This window comes from Gavia stellata, chromosome 20 (assembly GCF_030936135.1).
Source record: "Gavia stellata isolate bGavSte3 chromosome 20, bGavSte3.hap2, whole genome shotgun sequence".
Lineage (NCBI taxonomy): Eukaryota > Metazoa > Chordata > Aves > Gaviiformes > Gaviidae > Gavia > Gavia stellata.
This window is the reverse complement of record NC_082613.1, coordinates 14,909,088-14,930,932: the sequence shown is the minus strand read 5'-3', so window position 1 is coordinate 14,930,932 and position 21,845 is coordinate 14,909,088. Positions and strand designations below refer to the sequence as shown.

Here is a 21,845-nt window from a genome sequence, read left to right as displayed (position 1 = left end):
CGGAAAATGAGAATGGCTATTCCATTTGTCTGTGTGCGTGCTTAGAGTTGATGAAAAAAATCTCATTAGTTTAGTCGGACATATACTCAATACAGTCTATGTACATATTTTTTTCATTTTATTCTACAGCTGCAAAATGATACTAAATTTCATCAGATTGGAACGAAAACTGTGGTCTTGGAACATTTCCCTTTAAGGGTCTTATATTTATTCAGAATTCATGAATCATTTTCCAGTAATACAACTATAATTATTCTTAAAGTGTTATGTTTGAAGGTTTAATACGAAATACTCGCAAAAAAGCTCTTTTTCACTTTGATAGTTTGTAATCTTCATGGTAATCAGATCAGTTAGCTCCTTCACACAGCAGCTAGGAAAATACAATTTAATATGAATCTCATACTCTTCACTCATGTTTTAATTAAAGTAATAAAAGCCAAGTCATATTTTGCCCTTTACAGTGTATACAGATGTATAGACCTGAGCTATACAGCGTCAGCTCAGACACTTTTGATGGCTTGCTGATGGATTTCCTAGTTTGAGATAAATTTAATTCAGGCTTGCTCAGAGGCTGCTGATATGAAAGCGGTGTCGCCGAGGAGTGAGACCCAGCACGGCCCTCGGCAGAACCGCGATACGGGCGATGGGTGCAGGGGCCAAAGGCAGCGGTCTGGGTCAGCTTTGCGCCTTTCACCCCGCCGGCAGGAGCTAAGACTGCTGCGATAGTGGTCCTTCAGCCGGGTCTGGTGCCGGAGCATACCTCCCTGCGAAAGACTAGTGCATCCCGAACTGTCTCTGAGTTTTGGTTCCCATCACAGCTCTGACCAGCCTGGCCTGGTGCATCACCTGATGGGGAAAGATCTAAGCCTTCCCCAAAGGAGCAGAACCACATAGACTGGTGGCATGTATGCTCCTCTCCTGGGCACCTGCAACGCACACTCCCCTCTCCTGGGCACCCATAGTGCATCCTCCCCTCCTGGGTACCCGCAACACACGCTCCCCTGCCCGGGTTACCCATGGCACCCATGCTCCCCTGCCCAGGTACCTGCCGGCTGCACCCACTCTGAGCCGCTCCGGCTTCAAGCAGGGGGATGCCCAGGGTTCTACTGAACAAATCCCACAGCGGAAGCGTAAGAGCTAACCAACCGACCCATCGTGTGCAGGTGCCAAGCCAGCCCACTCTCATGGGTTGGCTCCCCGTGAGGTCCCACCACCTTGCTCGAGCAGCGAGGGGCTGGGTACCACTTCACGCTCGCAGGCAAGCTGCCAGAGCACCAGTTCGGGTCCACGGCGCTGCCCAACCGCACGAGCAAGTAGAGGCTGGAGTGAACGCCAGACTCCGAGTGTGAGGAGCTGGATGGCCGCACTCGAGATACATAACCCTCATCATCCTCCAGTACCTGCAGAGCCCCGAGATGCTCTGCTGAGCGGGTCAGGCCACCGTGGGGCTGGAGCGGAGTCCAACCCCGCACGCGCCCAGGGCAGCCGCAGAGACGATGGGGAGCGAAGGGCTCATTCTGCAGCCAGCTGAGGCTATGGAGGGGTCTTCCTTTCTGCACAGGCCTTCATCCAAACTCTGCGGTGGAAAATAACACTTTCCTGATGGAAGTAAGCAGCTCCCCAGTTAATCACTCTGTTGTGATGGCAGACCCAAACACTGGTTAGGGCCAGGGCTCCGATGAGAAGAAAAGAAGTAATCAATCAGCTGGGAAAGGAAATCCCAAGAGCAACAGGCTGGGTTTTTTTTCATATTCCTGCGGCTCACAGTGCTACATTTCCACAAATAAACACAATTCTCCAAAGCCACTCCCCAGAGGTCCATTATAGAAGCAAACCAACCTCTGCAGGAGCCAAAACCAACCAGGACGGGGTAGAAAATCTTGCTCATCACAGCTAACCGATAGCGATGTTATCGCATTATCAGAGCTCAGCATCAATCGTTAGCATGTAAAGACCTGGCTCCCAATCACGCTGTGTCACGGCAGGTAATTCGGGAGACAAGCGGCGAGGAATTAGCACAGTGCGAGGAGCTGGAGGATCTGAAGGCAGAAACAGCTTGTGCATAAAACCTCCAGGATTGCCTTTGTCTGAAGTGACAGCCACTGCTCAAGGACAACCCAGCACCCTCCCAGAAGCAGTAGTAGCTGGCCGGAGGGGCACCGTCAGAGGGTTTAAAGCACACATAAGCACCGTATTAACGTGATACCTATGCTTTGAAGGTGACCTGCTCCCTCCAGAGCTGCCCCAGGTTCCCCCACGTGTAGGTCTCCACCTTGCCCTGGGCCATGCTGACCATCAAAGGCAGCAGCTCTGCATACACCACGTGCAGTCCCTTTACAGCAGCGTTGAGCACAGTGGGAAATCTTTGATAAAGTGACACTTTGTTGGCTAAAGGATACTGCACACCACCTTCCTCTATATTTTGCTGCTATTTTATGAGCTGTTGGCTTTACGAGCTCATCAGCATTGCTGGACTGCCAGCCCACGTGTCCTCGCGCCACAGGAGTCACCACGCACAGCAGCAGATCCTCTTCAGCGCTATTCAGTCTGACAGGACCTGAGCTGTGCCCCACGGTGCTCTGAAGCAGTCCCAGTTACTCCATCTCCTTCGCCCTCCAGCACACAGGGAGCATTTCTAGAATCTCAGGTCCACTCTTCCTTCAGCCCCACTGATGGGCGTCATGGCATTTCGGTGCCAAGAAACACCAACGTCCAACCGTCTATCAGAACTCCTCTTGGTATCAATATTTTCTATATGTAAAACTTCGACTCAGGATGCAGCAGCAGCAAATCCTGTTCCTCAGTGGGATACACCTTGTCCTGCTGCTCCCCTTTCTCTGCCAGCCCCTGGGTACCCCCCACCTCCCCAGCCCCCCGGCAGCTGGACCATGGGTTGGAGCTGGGCTGCCTCCAGCTCTGGACCACTCTCCTGCATTGATTGGCAATTTATTATTATTATTATTTAAATGTTTCCCTGCTTATGGACTTCTTCACCGCAGAAGAAACCAGAGCTCCGTTTGAAGATCCTCATGGACATTTTGATCACACTCCTCGCGGACTGAGGGCTAGAATCAGGCGTGCTGCTTAATACAGATGCTCTTTAACGCTGGGACAAAAACAATCTCTGAGCTGATTCAGATCCCAGAAAACCTGGGAAAGACTTGGGAAAGAGAAGGAAAGATTACTTCTCGGGCTGACCCGAGGGCATAGCTGGCTGCGGTCACCTGGAAGACCTTGGAGGACGGCGGACGCTGTGCCTAGCCCTCAGGCTGCCAGCCGCAGTGCGTGCTATTCCTCTGCTTCCCGACCACTGCTCCGATGCACCCGAGGATCTCCTCCTCCCTCCTGCCTTTGCCCTGAAACCTAAATCTATTTAGGAACCTCAGTTCTTTGATGAAATGCATGTCTACGCATGAAATTCAACCACCAAGACAACATCAGAGTTTTTTGTCCCTACAAGACGCTCTATGTCACCTTTCAGATATCTTCAACTGTATGAGATGCTATTTCTTTTTTTTCCCCCCAGAGTAAATGCAATAGAAACAGAGACTATTCATTTTGGTCTAGGAACTGCTCAGTTACATTAGCTTTTCACTCTGTGATGCTTGGTGGCTGTTTTTCAAACACCCTGTTGTTAACAACTTAGGAGTCCTTTGAGACCAAGGTTTGAAGATGATGTTCATTCTGCTTGTAATACCAAGGGATTTTTTTATTATCATTTTATTTAAGCACTACAGCTGACCCTACACCAGCAATAGAAGCCTCTCTTGGTATGACTAAGTTACAGGAATCGCTTTCTGACTGCACCTTTCAAAAATTTCACAGTCACATAGTAGTTCATGCAAAATTCACGAGCCTGGATCATCAGCTGTAGTTGTGCTCACCTCCATAACCCCTCCTGGAAGGGTTTCCATTAGCTGCTGATTATAATAAATGACATGTAACACTCTATTGTTCATTCTAAAATAGTACATGAGATTCTTCCTGAATCGTCTGCTGAGAAAGGCATTTAATATCTATCAATGTCTTCCCTCTATTTTTTATTCTCTAGCACAACATATGAAATTATACAGTATTACTCAAAGAACAGCAGGGAAAGAGCAAAATCTGTATCTTAGCATGGGTGCCTGCTGCAGCGCACACTCCCAGCTTCCGCTGCGCTGCCAAACTCTGTTTAATCCTCTCTTTCAACTTCAAGTCAGTATAAAGCTCTCACTTCTCTTCAGCAGGGGCCTTCTCTGTATATGTTCCAGCAATATTTGCAATATATCATTGTAAAGGGATTAGGGAGTCATCAGTTTTTTACTTTAAGGTGTACTCTGTCCCTGTTGTGGCTGACTCTAGACTTCAAAAATACAGACTGTTTGCAGATTGGAAGGGACCAGGATGCTGTACAGAGGCAAGAGGGTCAAACCCAAGGAGCACAATACTGCTGGAAATTCAGGAGCATCAGAGCTCTCCACGCCTGGGGGACAGGGTCCCTTATCTTTTAAACCCTTCTACTTATATCAGTGATTTTCTCTAGCACTGACCACCCCCTGACCATCATCTGTTCCTGGTGATCAACAGATCAAGCCAGTCAATAGCCAAAATCAAAAGATCATGAGGACCCTGAGACATGTCTCCTCAAAGTTAAACACAAGTTTCTTCATATGCAAAGACTGATCAGACTCCTTAGAAACACAAAAGTTCGTTAGGGGACTTAAGTGGAAATTGCACCAATAACAACCTCATGGTGGGCTCTAATTTTTCCTCCACCACTCTGCTGTGCAGTCTTTACTACGACAAGAGTCGAGAGGGATCACCCTAAGGGATCGCTCGGCCACCTGCATGGTCTCCTGGTTTCTTCCAGCCTTTCTTCTGGAGGAAACCCAGGTCTGAGACAGTGGCTGTGGTGCCCACGAGCAACCTGCTGCACCTTACGAGCTTCAGGGAGAAACATATTGTTGGAAACTTCTTCACATTCACAGGTCCTTGTAGGTCAGGGACCAACCACCATGAGCACACGTCACGCCTGAGCAATTGCACGCTGTTGCTTCACTGCTAGTGACGGAGCATCTCTTCCAAAGCAACTGATGGAGGGAAAACCACGTGGGCAAAAGTCCACATTGGTCCTGTTTTACAGCTTCCCGCTAGGGAGGAAGGCGCAAGGACGAGGGGAGGATGACCTGTATCTTCTTTAGCAGCACCTAATTGTCCTCACACTGCCTGGGGCTCCATGGCCACTTCACAACTGTGCAGTTACTGCGTTCTGGCTCCGCAGCCCCCAGCAAGGAAGGGGACCCCCCGCACTTGCCCTGCCTGGATCTGTCCCAGACCCAGGTTTATTTTATCAATGGTTGACATTTTGCTGCAATTCAGTCGAGATTGGTGGGAGGCCCAGGAGGTGGGAGGACAACGCATCTGCCAGTATTATGACAAGGTTTGATGGCATATTTTATAGCAGAGGCTGCCAAGATGAGCTCTGTCTAGTCTGGAGCGTTAGCGGAATGCAAGGAAGGTATCCATAGCTTCCTGCACCGTCATTAATTTCTGATTATGCTATCACTTGCTTTCTACATTATTGCTTATTTACCAAACACAGCTTTATTGTACAGTCCAGTTCCTTATAACTAGCAAACCCATTGTTATGCTAAAATGAATGTTCTAAATGTTATTTATTATTTGATAAACCTTGTGTAACCCTGAATGAGGACATTAAATGGCAAGAACACTACTTCAAAATCCCATTTTAAATAAGTCACCAAGACAGCTGTGCCTTTATAAAACACATTAGAGTGGCACTCAGAGCACATATGGCTCAGGGATATATACAAATTATACAATTTCTGTCATTCGATCAAATAAGAGGGACGTTTTGACCCCAGAAATGAGTCAAATGTAAGTTGTAATTCAAGCCCCACCGGAGGCCCTGGTGGTAATGTATCCTGACGGCTGATCAAAGAGCCCTGACCATTTGACCCACCAGATCAGCGACTTACTGTATCTATTATGGCTAATACAGACCCAAGCTTGAAGATGTATGGAGATAAAGAGATAAAGGGCAATAGACACAGTAGATAAATGTTGATTTATACACATCCAAGCACACATACATACGCAGACGGATTTCATGCGTGCAGAAAGGGGCAGGCATGTATAACCCCACACTAACATTTATACAGGGACACATTTGAAGACAGATGCTGTATACGTGTGCGCGCACATGACAAATAGAGTCTCTCGCAGCTCCCTTGGTGCATCTGTTTAACCCTCGCACTCAGCTGAGCTCCTACCAATGCGCACAGCAAGAGAAAACCCCACCTTCTATTTTATGCACGTGCTGCCACGTACAAACACGTCTATGCCCACAGATCCACTTTCTCAGCAGTATAAATGTCAGCAGCTCCATCCACGAGTTACCCAGTCTCGGCCTAACGCACACAGTCCAAGGCAAAGTCCTCCCTGCTGCTCTGCAGGGTCATCGACATCAGGTGTCTTGCCAGGGTTGGGTTGAAATCATGCTTTTTCAATGCTGCTGTGCACGCCTGCAGCACCCACGCGTGTCCACAGGACACGTGTGGTTCCTGGTATCCAAGACCTGACGTTTTTGATACATAGATGGGCAGTATGACTGTGCCAGCAAAAGCATCTTATAAGAATAGCATTAGGAGGAGGAAATAGTGTGCAAATAACTTTCTGTCAATTTAACTATCATATTTTCAACACTCACAGTTAAAGCAGTGGGGTCCTATCTGTGCTCTCAGTTACAAAAGCAGAGTTGCTTATGCCGATGCATCGTGGGTGTTGGTCTCTTCTCCCGACTGACAAGTGATAGGACAAGAGGAAACAGCCTCAAGTTGTGCCAGGGGAGGTTTAGATTGGATACTAGGAAAAACTTCTTCACTGAAAGGGTTGTCAGACTCTGGAAGAGGCTGCCCAGGGAGGTGGTGGAGTCCCCATCCCTGGAGGTGTTCAAGGAACGTGTGGACGTGGCACTGCGGGACATGGTTGAGTGGGCATGGTGGGGTTGGGGTGATGGTTGGACTTGATGATCTTACAGGTCTTTTCCAACCTTAGTGATTCTGTGATTCTGTGATCTCCCTGGCCTGAATAAAGTATACTGACCTATAACAACAGTACTGGTACGAGGAGTCATACCAATTAACTTGTTGGCACAGAAACAGGCATGTTGTTCAGCTGGAATGAGCCATGAATGCTCCTGGGATTAGGCAGAGTGCAGGATCAAAAGAGCCCAGCGGTAAGTAATCAGCTCTTTCCTCCTTCGAAGCTGCCCATTGCCCTGCCAGCAGCCAGAGATGTGCGATGGAGAGAGGAGAAATGTCACAAACCCTCTCCTAAGGCTTTCCATAATGTCCCTCCATGGATCGGGGCCAGAGTCACATCCCTGCTCCCAATAAGCCGAAGGACAACTGTTCCCAAACCCATGCCAGGGCCCGGCTGTTCCCACCCGTAACGTGGGATAATGATACCTTCTTGCAGGGTATTCCCAGGCGTAGTTAATTCATGTTTATAAAGCACCTGTGGAGTCTTCCTGCAAGAGCCAAAGTCTCGATGCCAAACAAAACCAACCTCATTCCTGTCCAGCTACACCAGGAATTTCCCAACCTTTGCCTTTCTTGGGGTTACTCTCCCTATCACAAAGGCCTGAACAAATGTCTTCTCTTAATGATTGTGAAAGTGTTTTTATTTATTTCTTTTAACAGCACCATTGCATTTGTACTCAGCTTTCAGAGTACCTCGCGTGGTTGGTAATCTGTCCATTCCTCGAGATTTTTGCATTACTTAATTCCTTGTCTTTGTTTGCGGAGGGGAGGGGAAGAAAGAAAGGGGTGAGGAATGATGCTCTGCCGACTTCATGAGAGACAACAGATACCTCACTCATCTCGGGGGTCAAATGTCCGCCATGGTTTGATCAGATGTCAAGTTGCATTTATACTCTGGCCCCTGTTGGGGGTTGAATTACATTTCACATTTGACTCACTTCTGGGGTCAAATGTCCCTCCTATTTGATCGAACAAGAGGAATTATTTTCCCCAAGCAGGCTGCGCCGGCGTGAGTCTGGATCTGTCAGCGCTCTCATTATGTTTTAGGCTCCTGTATTTCTGCATTTCATTCTCAGCTGAGATGAACCCTTTTTGGGTTGACGAGAAATGCAGCCGATAGCACAGAAGCAATCACATCCAGTAAGATGAAGGGAGGGAGCAGATCAGTTGGCTTTCAGATGGTTTTGATGGTGTTTTGTTTGGATTTTTTTTTGGGGGGGTGGTGGGTTTTTTTTTTCCTTCTTCCTCTCCCAAGTTAGCAGCTCTGCAGGGTAGGGACTGATGAAGGAGAGGGAAGCGGACCCTGGTCCTGGATTTACCATGCTCTTGCCATGAGATACTGCAGAAGCTCCTTAGGATCAAAAACCATCCAAGGGGCTGAGACCAGGCTGATGTCCGGGTGCTGCGGGATCGTGACACTGTCCAAGGACCCCTCAGCACGGGAGCTGCCCTAACCGCACCGTCTCCGTAGCTCCAGTTGGAAAATGAGAATAATCTTATCTGTGTAATGGGAAAGGATGACTCAAGAGTTTAAGCAGTCGCTGGATCTCTGGGCAGAAAGTGTAAAGCATTGCACTGACAGGCAGGAGCCATTTAAACACCCCTGGGTTTAAACCAGGGTGGGGGGAGAGGTGATAACCTGAATTCTGCGTTCCGCCTAACTCCTTCTAGGTATTTTGAAAGAAAAATCACAAGGCAATACAGAATTTCCTATAACAAAGACTATCGAACTTCTTCCATCTGTGGACCCCTAAAAATTTTCCAGCTGAAATGAGGCCACATACACAGATGAATTTCTTGCTCTCCCAGCCCTTCCCAGCCACCTCGAAGTATGGAGAGGCTGGAAGCTCTTCACGCCGGCCCAGGGGATTTCATCGCGACCGTCTCACCCCAGGCCACCACAAGCGTGCTGGTACCAGGGGAGCTCACTGTGTAGCACAGAACTGGGGTAAATAAGCAAGCGTGCCCTAAAACAGGCGATGTGAAGCTAAGATTTCCCACTGTTAATGCTGGATGTCCCAGTCCCTACGCCCGAGCTGGGCTCAGCGTGAAGCTGTGTCTGCTGCCGCGAGCTGCAGATGCCTATCGGTGCCCAGTTCAACCAGTTTAAGACATAAATGGGGAAAAAACCCCAGCCCACCAGGCCCATCTATTACAGTGTGACGGCTTCAGTAACTATTGTGTATGATTTGTCTTTGTCCCCAAGGATCCCAAGGGCTGAGCGATATCCCGTGTGTGCTGTACAGGCATCTCGGGGCCAGTGATTTAGCAGCTTCTCAAGCGGGATTGTGAAACTGCGCTCCTGCTGTTTAATGGACTCATTCAGGTTACAACAGGTTTAGCAAACAATAAAAAACATCTGGAACCCCCATTTAAATAGAAGAGTTGTGTTATTAGTAATGAAGTCATGACCAGTGCTATAAAGCGCTCCCTGGTAAACAACCGCTGACGTGCAGGCAAATAAAGGGAGACGACGAACTAATGAGGGTGAGGGAGGAAGGCTGCTCCCCGTCTTCCTCGGCCAAAGCTCATGCTGGGTGTGAACTACCACTAACGTCCTTGCAGGGCATGAACCGTGATGCTTGCCCTTCCTCCCCACTCCCCTCCTTCTGCCCGCGGCGAGGTTATGGGGGTCACTGCAGCATCCCATGGGGGCACCCACTGTGGCAGAGCCCTGGGTGCCTCCCTGCGCCCTTGCACCCCTGGGTCCCACTCCCAGCTCCTCTCTGACCATCCCGAACATAGCAGCACAAGGAGGGGAACTGGAGACGCAAGACAAGACAAACTTCCCTGTCTATTCTCCATGTTGGTCCCCAGTCCCCAAAGAGCTTTTGCTCCAGGAGATAAAGCAGCAGCACAGCCCCGTGCACAAACCCATCCCTGTAATGGGGGGTACCTGCCCCCTGCCCACCCTCATCCAAGAGAAAGCGACTGCCTCCCTTTTCATCCTTAACTGCTATTTCAAAATAGGAAATAAAGGTCACCAAGTAAATAGAGAACAAATGAAGAGTAAACTGCTATTTCCCAGGTTACAGGGATCTAAGCTGGTTTGGTTTATCCTTCCCCCAGGTTCAAACAGTACATGAATCCTCCATCACACGACAGCCTCTGTTTTTATTTGGAAGTCAGCCCTCCTCCTCCTCCACCGTGGTACAGAGAGCCGCTCCCCACCCAGCAGCATCACTTCTGATTTCTCTCCAACTGCCCACCCGCGGGGGAAGCGGGACGCAACAGGGGCTGCGAGGTGATTTAGGTCGAGGTAGAGGAGGAAACACAAATGGTTCCCGTTGGCTGTGGTTCAGCTCCAGGCCAGTCCATCCCGCAGGCGCATCACGGCCAGGGAATGTGGCTGGCCGCTGAGCCAGTGCCACCAGCCCTTCCTGACGAGGCTGTGAAATGGCCGGCCCTTGGGAGTCTTTAAAGGCAGAGTATTTAAGACAACTGCCCCCGTTAGCATCCAGCACTTGCTCGTAGGCTCTGCGCAGCCCTGAGGAGCACGGGGAGGGGGGGCAGGCACAGGGCTGACCCCCGGCCGGCACAGCTTGGGGTCACCCCATCCCTTTCGCCATTTACTCAACCTCTGGCAATTCCTGGCTCTAACAATCAACCACGTGCCGTTGTTGATCGACTACTATTTGTTTCTGCTGAATCACTCAATAGCACAGAGTTTGCGGCTCCTTCCCCACCCTCTGGAAATCCTTCTCACGCGAGAACAGCCCTCTCTCTCCCCACGCCTCGGCGGCAGCGGCTTCACGTGCCGTCTTCGAAAGCCAGAGCAGGAACAACCCTGCCGAGCAACGAGCCAACACACCACCGCACTCTAAGAAGGCAAAGAATGGGTTTTCATCCTGTTTTCAGTTTAATATGCGCATATTTTAATCACCACTGGTATCTGAGTTAGACACACCATGGATAGCCTTGTAATTCACAGCGATGCTGCGGTTAAGTACCAAACCGTAGCAGCAGGAGCATACTGTAACCTCGCCCCAGGCCACACACACCAGGTCCGGGGCAATGGGAACCAGCAGCATCTTGGGCTGGATGGAAATCGTCACATGCCACCTTTCAAATTTTGCAACGTGTCAACTTCACACAACATAAGCCTGCACAGCCCACGATGCACGTGGCTGCGGTCAACAGGGCCCCACAACGAAATGGCCCAGCCCAGCCCAAAAATGGGATGCTGAAAAATATTAGTGATGAACTTGCACTTTCTCTCCTGAGGCAGCAGGATGTGGTGAGATTCCTCGCCCCGAGGGTGCAGCATCAGGCACCTCAAAGATGCACCAAGTCCCCAGCACGCTCTAGCCATGCCAGGCCATCTCGGGGGATGCAGATGGGACCACCTCTCATCTGCTGGTCAGGAAGACAGGCAAGCATGTGCTGGAGTCCTCACCTCCCAGCATGGGCTTAACTTTATATATGTTTAGGGCTCCACTGAATAGACATTTCTGTTTCATGTGCATCCAAGCCAAGAGAGAGCCCTGAAGGCTCAGGCACCTGTGAGACATGACACTTCTATTCTGGTCCTCCACATGTGGGTTTATAGCTCCAAAACAGGAAACCATGGATTCCTTTTTCTCCCCAAGCCAGCTAACTGCTAATCTATTTAGCTACAGGAAACACTCTACGTGAGGGAAGGAGACACCTGAACTACACACAATACTTGGAAACCTCACCGCATCCAGAAACACCAATTGCACCTTCATTTCGAGTGAAGGATGCCTCGTTGGAGAGCCGTGGCTAAGCCGGGCTCCGGCGGTACGCAGCAGCACAGGCACGCAAGCGCATCCCTCTCCCTGTACCAAGCGCACCCGCCGCTGCTCCTCGGCAGCGACCGGGTTGGCAGCCAGCTCTGACCTCCTCCGTGGACCTTCTGATGTCCCAGGAGCACAGATTCACGGAGAGCTCCTAGAATTTGTGCTTAGGCAAAGCTTAAGTCCCCTAGAAAATCTATCCACACTGCCCACCCAAGCAAATCAACGCTTACCTGATTTGCCGATAGAAACTCCTGGGCGTTGTCGTTCATTCCCATGTACATGTTCTCCCCATCAAACTAGAAAGACAAAAGAAAGTTAGAATTAGTGAAATGTCACCTGCACGCGAGGGTTATGTGCATCCCCAATACTCTCCTGGCTCTTCATGCCAAGATTCCCAGAAGAAAATCCCGAGGTGGTCCTTTAAAACTTTCGAGTGTGTATGAGCAGACACACATCGCTGTTATTGCAGTGAGCCATGGTAACATAGCACATTTATGTTAATTTTTCAGCAAAATAATGAACGAATCACTCCAGTTCAAAGAAACCAACCCTGCGCAAAACCAGAGATCTACCCAGCAGCAAAGATCACCCAAATGAAGTTCTTGCTGAAATTCCCACTAGAGCGATCTATCAGCTTTAAAAAAGCCAATTTCCATCGACGGAAATTTCCAAGACAGGCAGGTCCCATTCAATCCTCCTCCAGACACCTACATCCTCCTTAACCACCAAAGCAAACCTACACCAGCCACGCAGAAAATCACTCCAGACCATAAACGAGGGGGTCTCTACGCAAAGTCCGATTCCCCCTCCTGACGGTTTCCTGTTGTTTGCAAACTCTGGCTGCAAGACGGCACGTTTCCCCCCATCTCCTCTTCCCCTGCCTGCTCTGCCGGGGCTCTGCCTCCACGGCTGGGCTTCGGGGCTGGGCGGCAGGCAGGGCAGCCTGAGCACAGTGCATTCCCCCGTGCCCCCGCGGCTCCTGCAAACACGCCTGCCCCCTTCACCCGGTTCTGAACTGCTAATCCACTTATTAGGCTACAAAACCCCCATGGAGAACTGCAAAACTCTTCTCATTAATTAGCTACAGCGGGAGCTTTTCACTTGCTCTGATTCCAAACGAAGGAAAAAAGCCCTCCAGGATTGTCTCTGGCTCGAAGTATGGCTGGGGCAGTTCTCAAGGCTAAGTTCACAAATTAATTATGGCAATAAAATGGGCTATGCCATAAAACACTCCCGAGACAGGGATGAAAGTACCAGCTGTGAATGAATTCATCATCGGCTTGTAAGGGCAAGAGCCAACGCTCTTGCCCTTACAAGCCGATGATGAATTGAAGATCGTTCACCCCTCGCGTGTCCTCTCGCTCTCTGATACGAAGCTGATACCGCTTATGCCTTAACAGAAATTGGTCATATTACGAACAATAAAAGAGAAATCTAAATAAAACCAGGTGAAGATTTTCAGTGTCGATCATTAATTACACTTCTATTTCTCAGAGTGCTACAGGATCAGCTATTAAAGTCAGCAGAGTTGGTAAAGCCAAGTGGGGGTAACACAGCTCTGCTCGGCGTCAGCACACACAGAAACCCTCTAATTGTCATCTATCCTCTGGGATAGCAGAGCAAACCAATTAAAAGCAGCAAAATCAGAGCGGGTATTGTGACGCTCATTAACTAATACTGATGGCAGCCGCACCAGGGTGGAAGGGGATCCCTGCGCAAACGCTGGATTTCGGTAAACCCATCGGCGAGGCAGGCACCGCGGGATGCAGCAAGCATCGGCAGCCCTCCGGGCTTGCCGGGACAAGCAGCTCTCCCAGAAGCCAGGCGGGTGCTATCCACTTCAAACTGAATTTCCCTCCACCTGTAAAATGATCGCTGGCATAGCCGGCTCCTGCTAACACGGTTCCAGCTGGAGCTGCCGTGCCTCCAGGCACGGAGACTCCATCAGCTCTATGGCCTAAATGCCCTCTGCCAACCCAGCCAACCCCAGCGGAGAAGGCTGAATTTGCAGAAGAGGTGGCACCGTTTGGTGGAGATGCTCAGCCCTGCGGCAGCGGGACCCAGGCTCTGCGGGAGGAGCCCGTCTCTGACTTGGCATGGGCAGCAGCATGGTTTTGGGGAGTCAATCTTTTTTGGAACAGGCAAAACTATGGTCCTGAGGTCCCACTCCCAAGCTCTTTCTGGGAGCACCCCACCAAAAAACCATCAGGTGGATCCTGGAGCCTGAGCAGACAGCCCAAGGCTGTGCACCGCGTGGGTATAGGGCCCTCTGCACTGGCCCGATCTGCAGCCCCAGACCTTGGCATCAGGTCTGCTGCACAGACATGCTGAGCGGCACTGCGGGGTGCTAAAACCTATTGCATCTTGAGACTGCACTGAGATGCGGCAGGTGAGGCGCACAGGAGCTTTCCAGCAAGCAGCCCTGAAGAGAGATAAAATATTCCAGCGGGGAGATAGTTCTGTCCATCCCTGGAACCAGTCAGAAATTTGCACTGCAGAAATATTTACTTCCACATCAGGAAAGGAAGAGCTCTTTTTTAAGTAAAAGCTTTGCCCCTCTGAGAGATTTAACTACACATCCATGCATGCATGCATCCATCCATCCATCCATCCACCTTCCTCGCACAAGTGCCCTATTTTTGTCCTGCTCCAGCACAGTATTTTGCAGATCTAGACTAAGACCTGATTGAAACAACTCTTCTCCAGAAAACAAAAGTCACCTGGAAATCTACACTCAGAAAATAAAAAGTATCTTTCACTGGGGAGGTCCAGGGCAGGACAAGCACTCTGCTTTCTCTACATCATGCTGTTTGTCAGAATGTATTTTTTTTTATGGCTTTCTACTATTCCCCTACCTCTGCTCCACACTTCCTTGTGGCCTTGACGCCTTCGTAATAACTGTAATGAAACCTGCCTTCAAAATTACTGCGCCTCTGATTGCCAGTCTGAGCAGCGAGCCTGAAAATCAAGACTCAAAATGCAATGGGGACTTTGGAACTTCCCCACTGCTGATTGGATTTTTTTTCCTCTCCTCCAGGCTATGAGGGTGCAAACAAATTTATTAGAAATTCTCCCATCAGGATATTTTTTCAATTAGATGTTTGCCACTTATACCCCAGCCAGGTAGAGCAGATAAGTAATGTGCTCTCCCTCTTCTCATTATTGTTTTGCTACAGAATGCACTTCAAAACAATCATTCCAGGTGGATTTATGGCAGAAACAGACATGTTAATATTTCCCTTCGTTACAAACGCTTCCTCCCTTCTCGCTTTGGTCTAACTCCCGGTGCGTGTCAAGCCTCCCAGGCAGTTCCGGACCCGGGTGCATCCATTCATCACCCTCCCTGCCCCCAAAATTGATCCAACCTGTACTGAATGATGTGCGCGTGCGGAGCAGCGGGTATCACTTTCAAGTCCTAATTTGAAAGGAACATACCCTCGCGCAGTTGTCTTAATCATCCTTTTGCTCTTCTGTAATTATTTAATTTCTGTTATTCTTTGGCTAATAGAAGCAGCCTATTGAACAAATCAGTGGCTGCGGCTAATTCTCACCCTCTCCTGCATGAAACGCGTACAAAGCAGCGGTGAGCTGGGATCGCTCTCTGCTCATAGCACTTTGCATCCAAGACAAGGTGTTCGCTTGAAAACCTGGGACATGCAAACCCTGCGTAGCCAAGTTGGCAAACTGGGAGAGGCGGGAAGATGCGATTAATCGCTTTTTCCTTCAGCTGAGACTTGGACCCTTTTTTATCTAACTTGCACTGACTTCCATTAGCGATGGTCGCCTACAAGCACAACTAGAATCAAGGACCTCTACTTCACAAAGGACCCATAAAGCCCCACTTCACCAAATCCCAACTCAAACTTGTCTCACGTAACGTGCTCAGGACGGAAACAACTCTACCCACCCTGTTTAACAAAAAACCAACAACAAAACACAGAGGAAACCGCCCAAATTCCCACCAGCTCTGCAAACAAAGGCACGCTGCCCAAGGAACGCCAGCCTTCGTCTGCAGGTGACATGAACTCCGAGCCAAAGGAAGGGGAGCGCAGGCGTGACCCGATCTCGGGCCACAGGAGGTGACTTTGCCTGGCACCGGCGGAGAAGCAGACAGACGCCGTCAGCCGCGTTCAAACAGGGAGTCCCAAGGAAATCCGGGTGACAGACACCGAGCCGTGCCTCCAGGACAGCGCCTCTGCATCGGACACACTACCCTGTGTTTTGGGTGCAAGCAAGAGATACAAGGACAGTTCTAGTCTGTGAGAAAACTCTCTGAAATTTAGTTTGCCGTGGAGAATTTCTTAAAAATACAATTCTTTTACTGTGGCTCTTCCAGGGGAGCTGTAGCTGGCACCGCAGCTCCGGAGGCAGAGCGCTGCTGTGCATCCACCAGCCCGTACAGGGAGCTGAGCGCAGGCTTGATTCAGAGGATGTTCTAAGCAGCACTTTTTCATTTTTATTGCTTTTCTAGACTCACTTTTGTTTATTATTTTTGCGATACGACGTTATTTTCAAACCTGTAAATGTGGCCAGAGGTCATACGGGTCCCATGTTAGTAAGATGAAAATGAGTAAGAAAAGTAAATGCATGCTGCAAGCTGGGACAGACCCCAGAGCAAAGCAGCTGTGTGATCTCCAGCTCTGCGCAAACAGAGAGAATAAATGTTTGTTAACTGGGAAGGACCCAGTGGAAAGAAACACAACCTCCTGCCAAGATTCAGAGAAGGTGTTACTTTCTCATGGATGGCACTGCCAGCTTGTACAATTTTATTACGAGTCTCATCACATTCTTTTATTTCCTGAGAGTCATAAGCTGAGATGAAAACCTCTACTTTGTAAGAAATATGTTGGCAGCACTCATAACAGGAATGGCTTCAATAACACCTGCGAGATCTCAAAAATCTTCCAAACTTCTTATTTCATTGTATTTTAACTTTTTAAGTGTGGTGGGTTTGGGGATTGGTTTTTTTTGTTTGAGTTTTTTTTTTTTTGAGGGATCTTACGTAAATTTTAACACTCAATCTTGGCAATACTGGACCAGAGCACCTTAACTGCAAGTGCGCTGAGGATCTGGATCTTTTAAAAAGTGGCCTGTTAATGCAAATCCAGCGGTAACTAAAAGCCATCATTATCAGGGAGCTATTAAACGCCCCGTGAAGGATGAATTGGGTGCTTCCAGTGATTCCTACTGCTCAAAGCTATGAGTACGTGCCTCTCAGTTTTGCCTCCTTGTGCCAGGACACAGGCAGCGGGTCCCCTCTCAAGCCACGACACCTCATTTCCAGACTGGGTGCGCTGGGGATGTCACCTTTCACCGGAGATGCTTGGGATGTAGCTGATTCCGGTGTCCAGCAAGCTACATCTCAGCCACTGCTAGCATCACGACATAGAGTGACCCAGAATAATGCCATGCAACAAATACCTTGAAGTTTTTAGTGAATAAAAGTTAGGATACAAGAAAACTTGCCGTCAATGCTACATTTAATACTCCCCATTAAAAAAAGTAATAAAATTATTGTAGCCCATGTGTTGCTGGGGTTTATTTAGCTGCCTCCGATGGCACCCTGCCCACCATGTGGAAATATAACTCTTCTTTAGAAAGTTTTACAGAAGTAGTTTTTTCCACAACTCATTTTTATCAGGCAAGCATTATTTGAGTGGCATAACCACATTCTGCTGTAACTGTATTTTGGCCACGGTATTTCCAGCCCCACGTCCCCACGATGCTGCTCCTGCGCAGCGCGAGGCACCCCTGCGTACCAGCCTCAGCCCTGTGGGCGCGCTGGGCACCAACACCGAACCCAACGACCCCGGTGCTGGCAAGGGTCGTCTTTGCCAGCACACATCTCTGCCACATCCCCGGGATGTGAAATATTCGCTTCAGCCCTGCCCCTGTCAGTGCTGCTGCCTGCAGAGCTGCCGCGGTGATTTCCTATAGGAGCAATTTAGCATCACGCTTCTTCGGGGAATACATCGCCGAGGCTAGCTTAATCTCTTTAACTGCGGTTTCCCCATTAAGGTCTTTACACAACCTCTGGCCCAAAGTGATCTACTTAGCATTATTTATTTGTCCGCTGAAACGCTTGGATAGCCCCTCAGTTGATCCTGTCAAAGAGGGTCAAAAGCTCAGCAATAGATTTACGACCCCCCCCCAGGACCCTCCTGCGAGGAAAGCTCTGCAGCTCCATCCCAGCCACTGCGCAGCCGCCCGGGCCGGCCACACGCTGCAATTTGCTTCGGGATAAATAGCATTAAAAGAGAGCAGAACACCCCAGCAGTGTCAGAGGCAGTACACACTTCAGAGGGTTGCACAGCTGAACATCTGCAAGAGTCACCTGGGCTTTATGGGGGCTGAGTTCTCTACAGGCAGTCAACGTTCTCATGGATTATCCCAGGGTAAACTCAGATTGATACAGGTGAAGACTTAAGGCTTAAAACCTTGCAGTAAAAAGTGGTTGGTTTGTTTTAAGGACAATTTACAAATAGGATAAAAGCCTAATAACAGTTATTTCTCAAACATACGAGAAGCAGGAAACCTGCTGCAGAGCTGGTGGTGCCAAGGGCTGCCCAAGGTACGGTAGAGACTGTCAAGAAACTAAAACCAGGTGGGAAAGACAGGAATGATCTGCACTGGCTTGGACACTGATGGAGTATTCAGTGGTTCCCAAACCGCAGCATCTCCCTTGGAAAGACCCATGTGAGCAGGTCTCACACCGGGATGGCCAGTAGGAAAAAATACAAACCAAACCAACAAAATCCTAAGGAACCCCCACGGCCAAGCAGCCTTCACCCATCTGCTCTAAAGCAATGCAAGGTAACAAATGCGGTGCATAGCCTACTGCCTCCGCTCCAAAACAAACGGGAAATGCAAGGGGAAGGTGCCAGACCAGACGGTCTGACTCCCTCAGCGTGAAACCATCTGGAGCTGCAACACACCGATGAGGCAGCGGAGAGAGACTTGAGACGAGGGACGTCGTGCCTCGCAGCCCACTTTAGTGTTTGCTGAAGGGTCAACAGGTACCTAGAAAAGGCGAAGTGATCTCTCTGGCTGGACTTCTCAAAAGGTTTCTCGAAAAAAGCTCTAAAAACCAAACCCAACCTGTCATGGGACAAAAGGGAAGGTCCTCTGGCTCACAGCCAGTGAAAAGATACTCATTAGGTTTTAGCAAGAGGAGGATCATGGTCCACCATCCATCTGCACTAAAATCTATCCAGTTCATAAGAGGATTCAAGTTTATTAATGAGACAAAAATTTTTCAGGCTACCCAAAAATAAAAGCGACTTTGAATGGCTTTGCATTAAGACTCTCGCAGTTAGTACTCGCAGTTAGCGGCAGTGAGGAAATGGAAAATTAAATTTAATGTCAATAAATGCAAAGTAATGCACTGGAGAAAAGCAATCCTAACAACACGGACACGACAATGGGCCTTAAAATAGCTGTTACTGTCCAGAAAAGAAACCGTGCATTCATTGAGGAGAGTTCACTTCCAACTTCTCAGTCCTCAGCAGCTGCCAAAAATGCCATTCAACTTTTAGAAGCAATTAGGTAAAGAACAAAGAATAAAAGCTCAAACGTTATTTTACCATCTGTACAGTTAGGAGAAGGAGAGAGGGCAAGCGCAGGGAGGATCCAAGGTGTGGAATGGTGTACATGGATGAGGGAGAGGTGGCAGATATAGAGGCACTCAACTGAGATGCACATGAAGACATGAGACGAGAACAGGGAAGGGCTCTTCTCTGGTTCTCACAGCCTAAAACCAAGGAGGCAGACACTGAAATCATTAGCTAGTGGAATTAAACACCTTACAAAGAAGTTCTTCATACAGGGTCTAACAGCAAAACCTCTTGCTGCAGGATGCTGTAGCCTCGAAGGATCCAGAATAGCAACTGGACAAATTGGAGGGGAATAGTAAATCCAAACCACTGAGCTCAAGATGACCCCGACCTATGGGCTGCTGGAAGCTCCGTGAGTAGATGCAACCTCGTTAGACATGAGGAAAAACATTTTCCAGCATGTGGGTGGCCAAATGTTAGTCCACGACACGAGGCTGTAGGATCTCCATCCCCGGAGATACTCAGAGCTCAGCTGGACCAGGTGCTGCGGAACCCCACCTGGTTGGCTCGGCTTTGCTGGGGGCTTGGGACACGCAGACGTCCCTCCCAACGGGCGGTATGTGGTGTTTGGGTGCTTCGGTGAGGTGTGATCATGCGACGCGTACCCAGGCAGCCGCACGGACCTCCTCCCCAAGAGCATCTCCAGAGTCCCCTTTTATTCTCCTGTACTCGAGGCTGGAGAGATCTTGAATGCCACCACTATTCAAGTGACAGCATTCATTTATCTAAGAGACTGGCTGGTTTTCTGTGAACGCTGCACACAAAATTATTGTTATTACATTATTGGGGGGGAATGAGGACTTAAACTCATTTACCTGGACCTTTCAGAGCCTGCAAGGGAGTTCAAGCTCTTCACATACACACACAAAAAAATCCGTGCACTGAAAGCTACAGGGAGCAGCAGAATTTAGTCTTAAGACTGACATGGAAATAGATTAATTTTTTTTCCCATTTCATATTCTAATTACAATTCTTCTCCCCCTACTATTTTCTGTTCTCATTACAGTCTTAAAATTGCTCTGCAAATTCTGTACCTTATTCTGCTCTTCCTACCATCTTTGTCATGGAAATGAGAAACAGAATGTATAAGCATGAAAATATTGCCGAGATCAAAATTCTGCTTAACCCTTTCACGTGCGACCCCGAAAAGAAGCGAAAGCAGCACAGACCAGCTCATCCTCCATCCAGCCTCCTCTCCTTCTCCCAGCCGCAGCAAGGGAGAACGATGCTCAGAGAAAGGCACTATTCATTTGAAGGCTAAAGCTGCTCACGCTTACACCTCCGCTGCGTGCGTGGAGAAGGGGTTGGGTTTTTTCAAGGTAGCAGGTTTTGCCCCTGGGGGCAGATCTTGATCTAACGCACTTTTTGATCACGTTCAGATGACTGTGTCTAGTTTTTAGCTTTCAGTCTGCCAAGCACCCTGATGTAACGCTGGCTGGGAGAGGTGTTGCGTGGTGCTTCCAGCAGCCCCGGTGCCCCGGGAGCACGGGAGATCTCCATCCTCCTCCTCTCCACGGTGCTCACCAGAGCTGCAGCTGTGGCCAGACCAAACCCTTCCTGATTTCTCTCAAAGTTTGGGCATAGATAAGGAAAACAGGCTGCCTGGGAGGTGGGCAGCACCCCCTGACACCCACCCTCCCAGCACACCCCTGCTTTCACCCAGGACCTCTCCAGCCCATCGCTGACCACGCTCAACGCTGTTTATTTTGCAAGATGTAGCTGCAAGGCTCGGGCACGCACATCACTTCCTTTTCGAAACCAAACAACAAGCACATCCTGCGTTGTTTATCACACTTACGCAGGTGCTCCACAGTTTATCTACAACAAAAATAAACACCAGACCCTTGCTAAGCTGGTCCTTCTCCCCTTGGCAGCCCAATAACCAGGGGGGCTGAAGGCACCGGCTCCCACTGCAATGCCTGCTGCCCTGTGCGTTGTTGGGGAGGGAGGAAGGTAAATGCATGCAGCGCATTTCCTGGCACCGGGCTGGTGTGTAGACAGTCTGAAACAAATACAGTAAGTGATAATGAGACTTAACTGCTCCGCCTGCTTCACCGGTAACACTTGTAATTCACAGGAAACTAAGAGAGGCAGAAAACGTACAAAGATCTAAAAGAAGGCGCGGAGGCTCTGTGCAAGGAACTGTGTCAGCGTCAAAGGCACCTACAAACATTGTTTTCTGCAAGATAAAAACCTCAGGGTTGAGATAAAAATAGAGCTTATACCTGTCTGCCTCGGAAGCAGCCACCAGTGTGGCTCTGCTCTGGAAATCTGTTATGGAGATGCCGTTTTCGATACGAGAACAACAACCCTCGCCCTACCACAGGTACCGCTGAAGCGGGGCTAGGTGTGGCCACCGGCACCCAAACATCTAAGGAAGCAAGGGAGCGGTCGGGAAGAAAGAAAACTTAAGCCAGAAAGTTTTC

At 49.2% G+C, this 21,845-nt stretch overlaps 1 protein-coding gene across 1 annotated transcript in view; it reads right to left on the bottom strand.

Moving 5' to 3' along the window:
* Positions 1-21,845, bottom strand: part of TOX2 (TOX high mobility group box family member 2) — a 157,172-nt gene that overhangs the window by 81,933 nt on the left and 53,394 nt on the right. Inside the window, exon 2 of the mRNA XM_059827198.1 lies at positions 12,037-12,102. Coding sequence (XP_059683181.1) covers positions 12,037-12,102 — 66 coding nt within the window. The remainder of the gene's footprint in view (positions 1-12,036; positions 12,103-21,845) is intronic.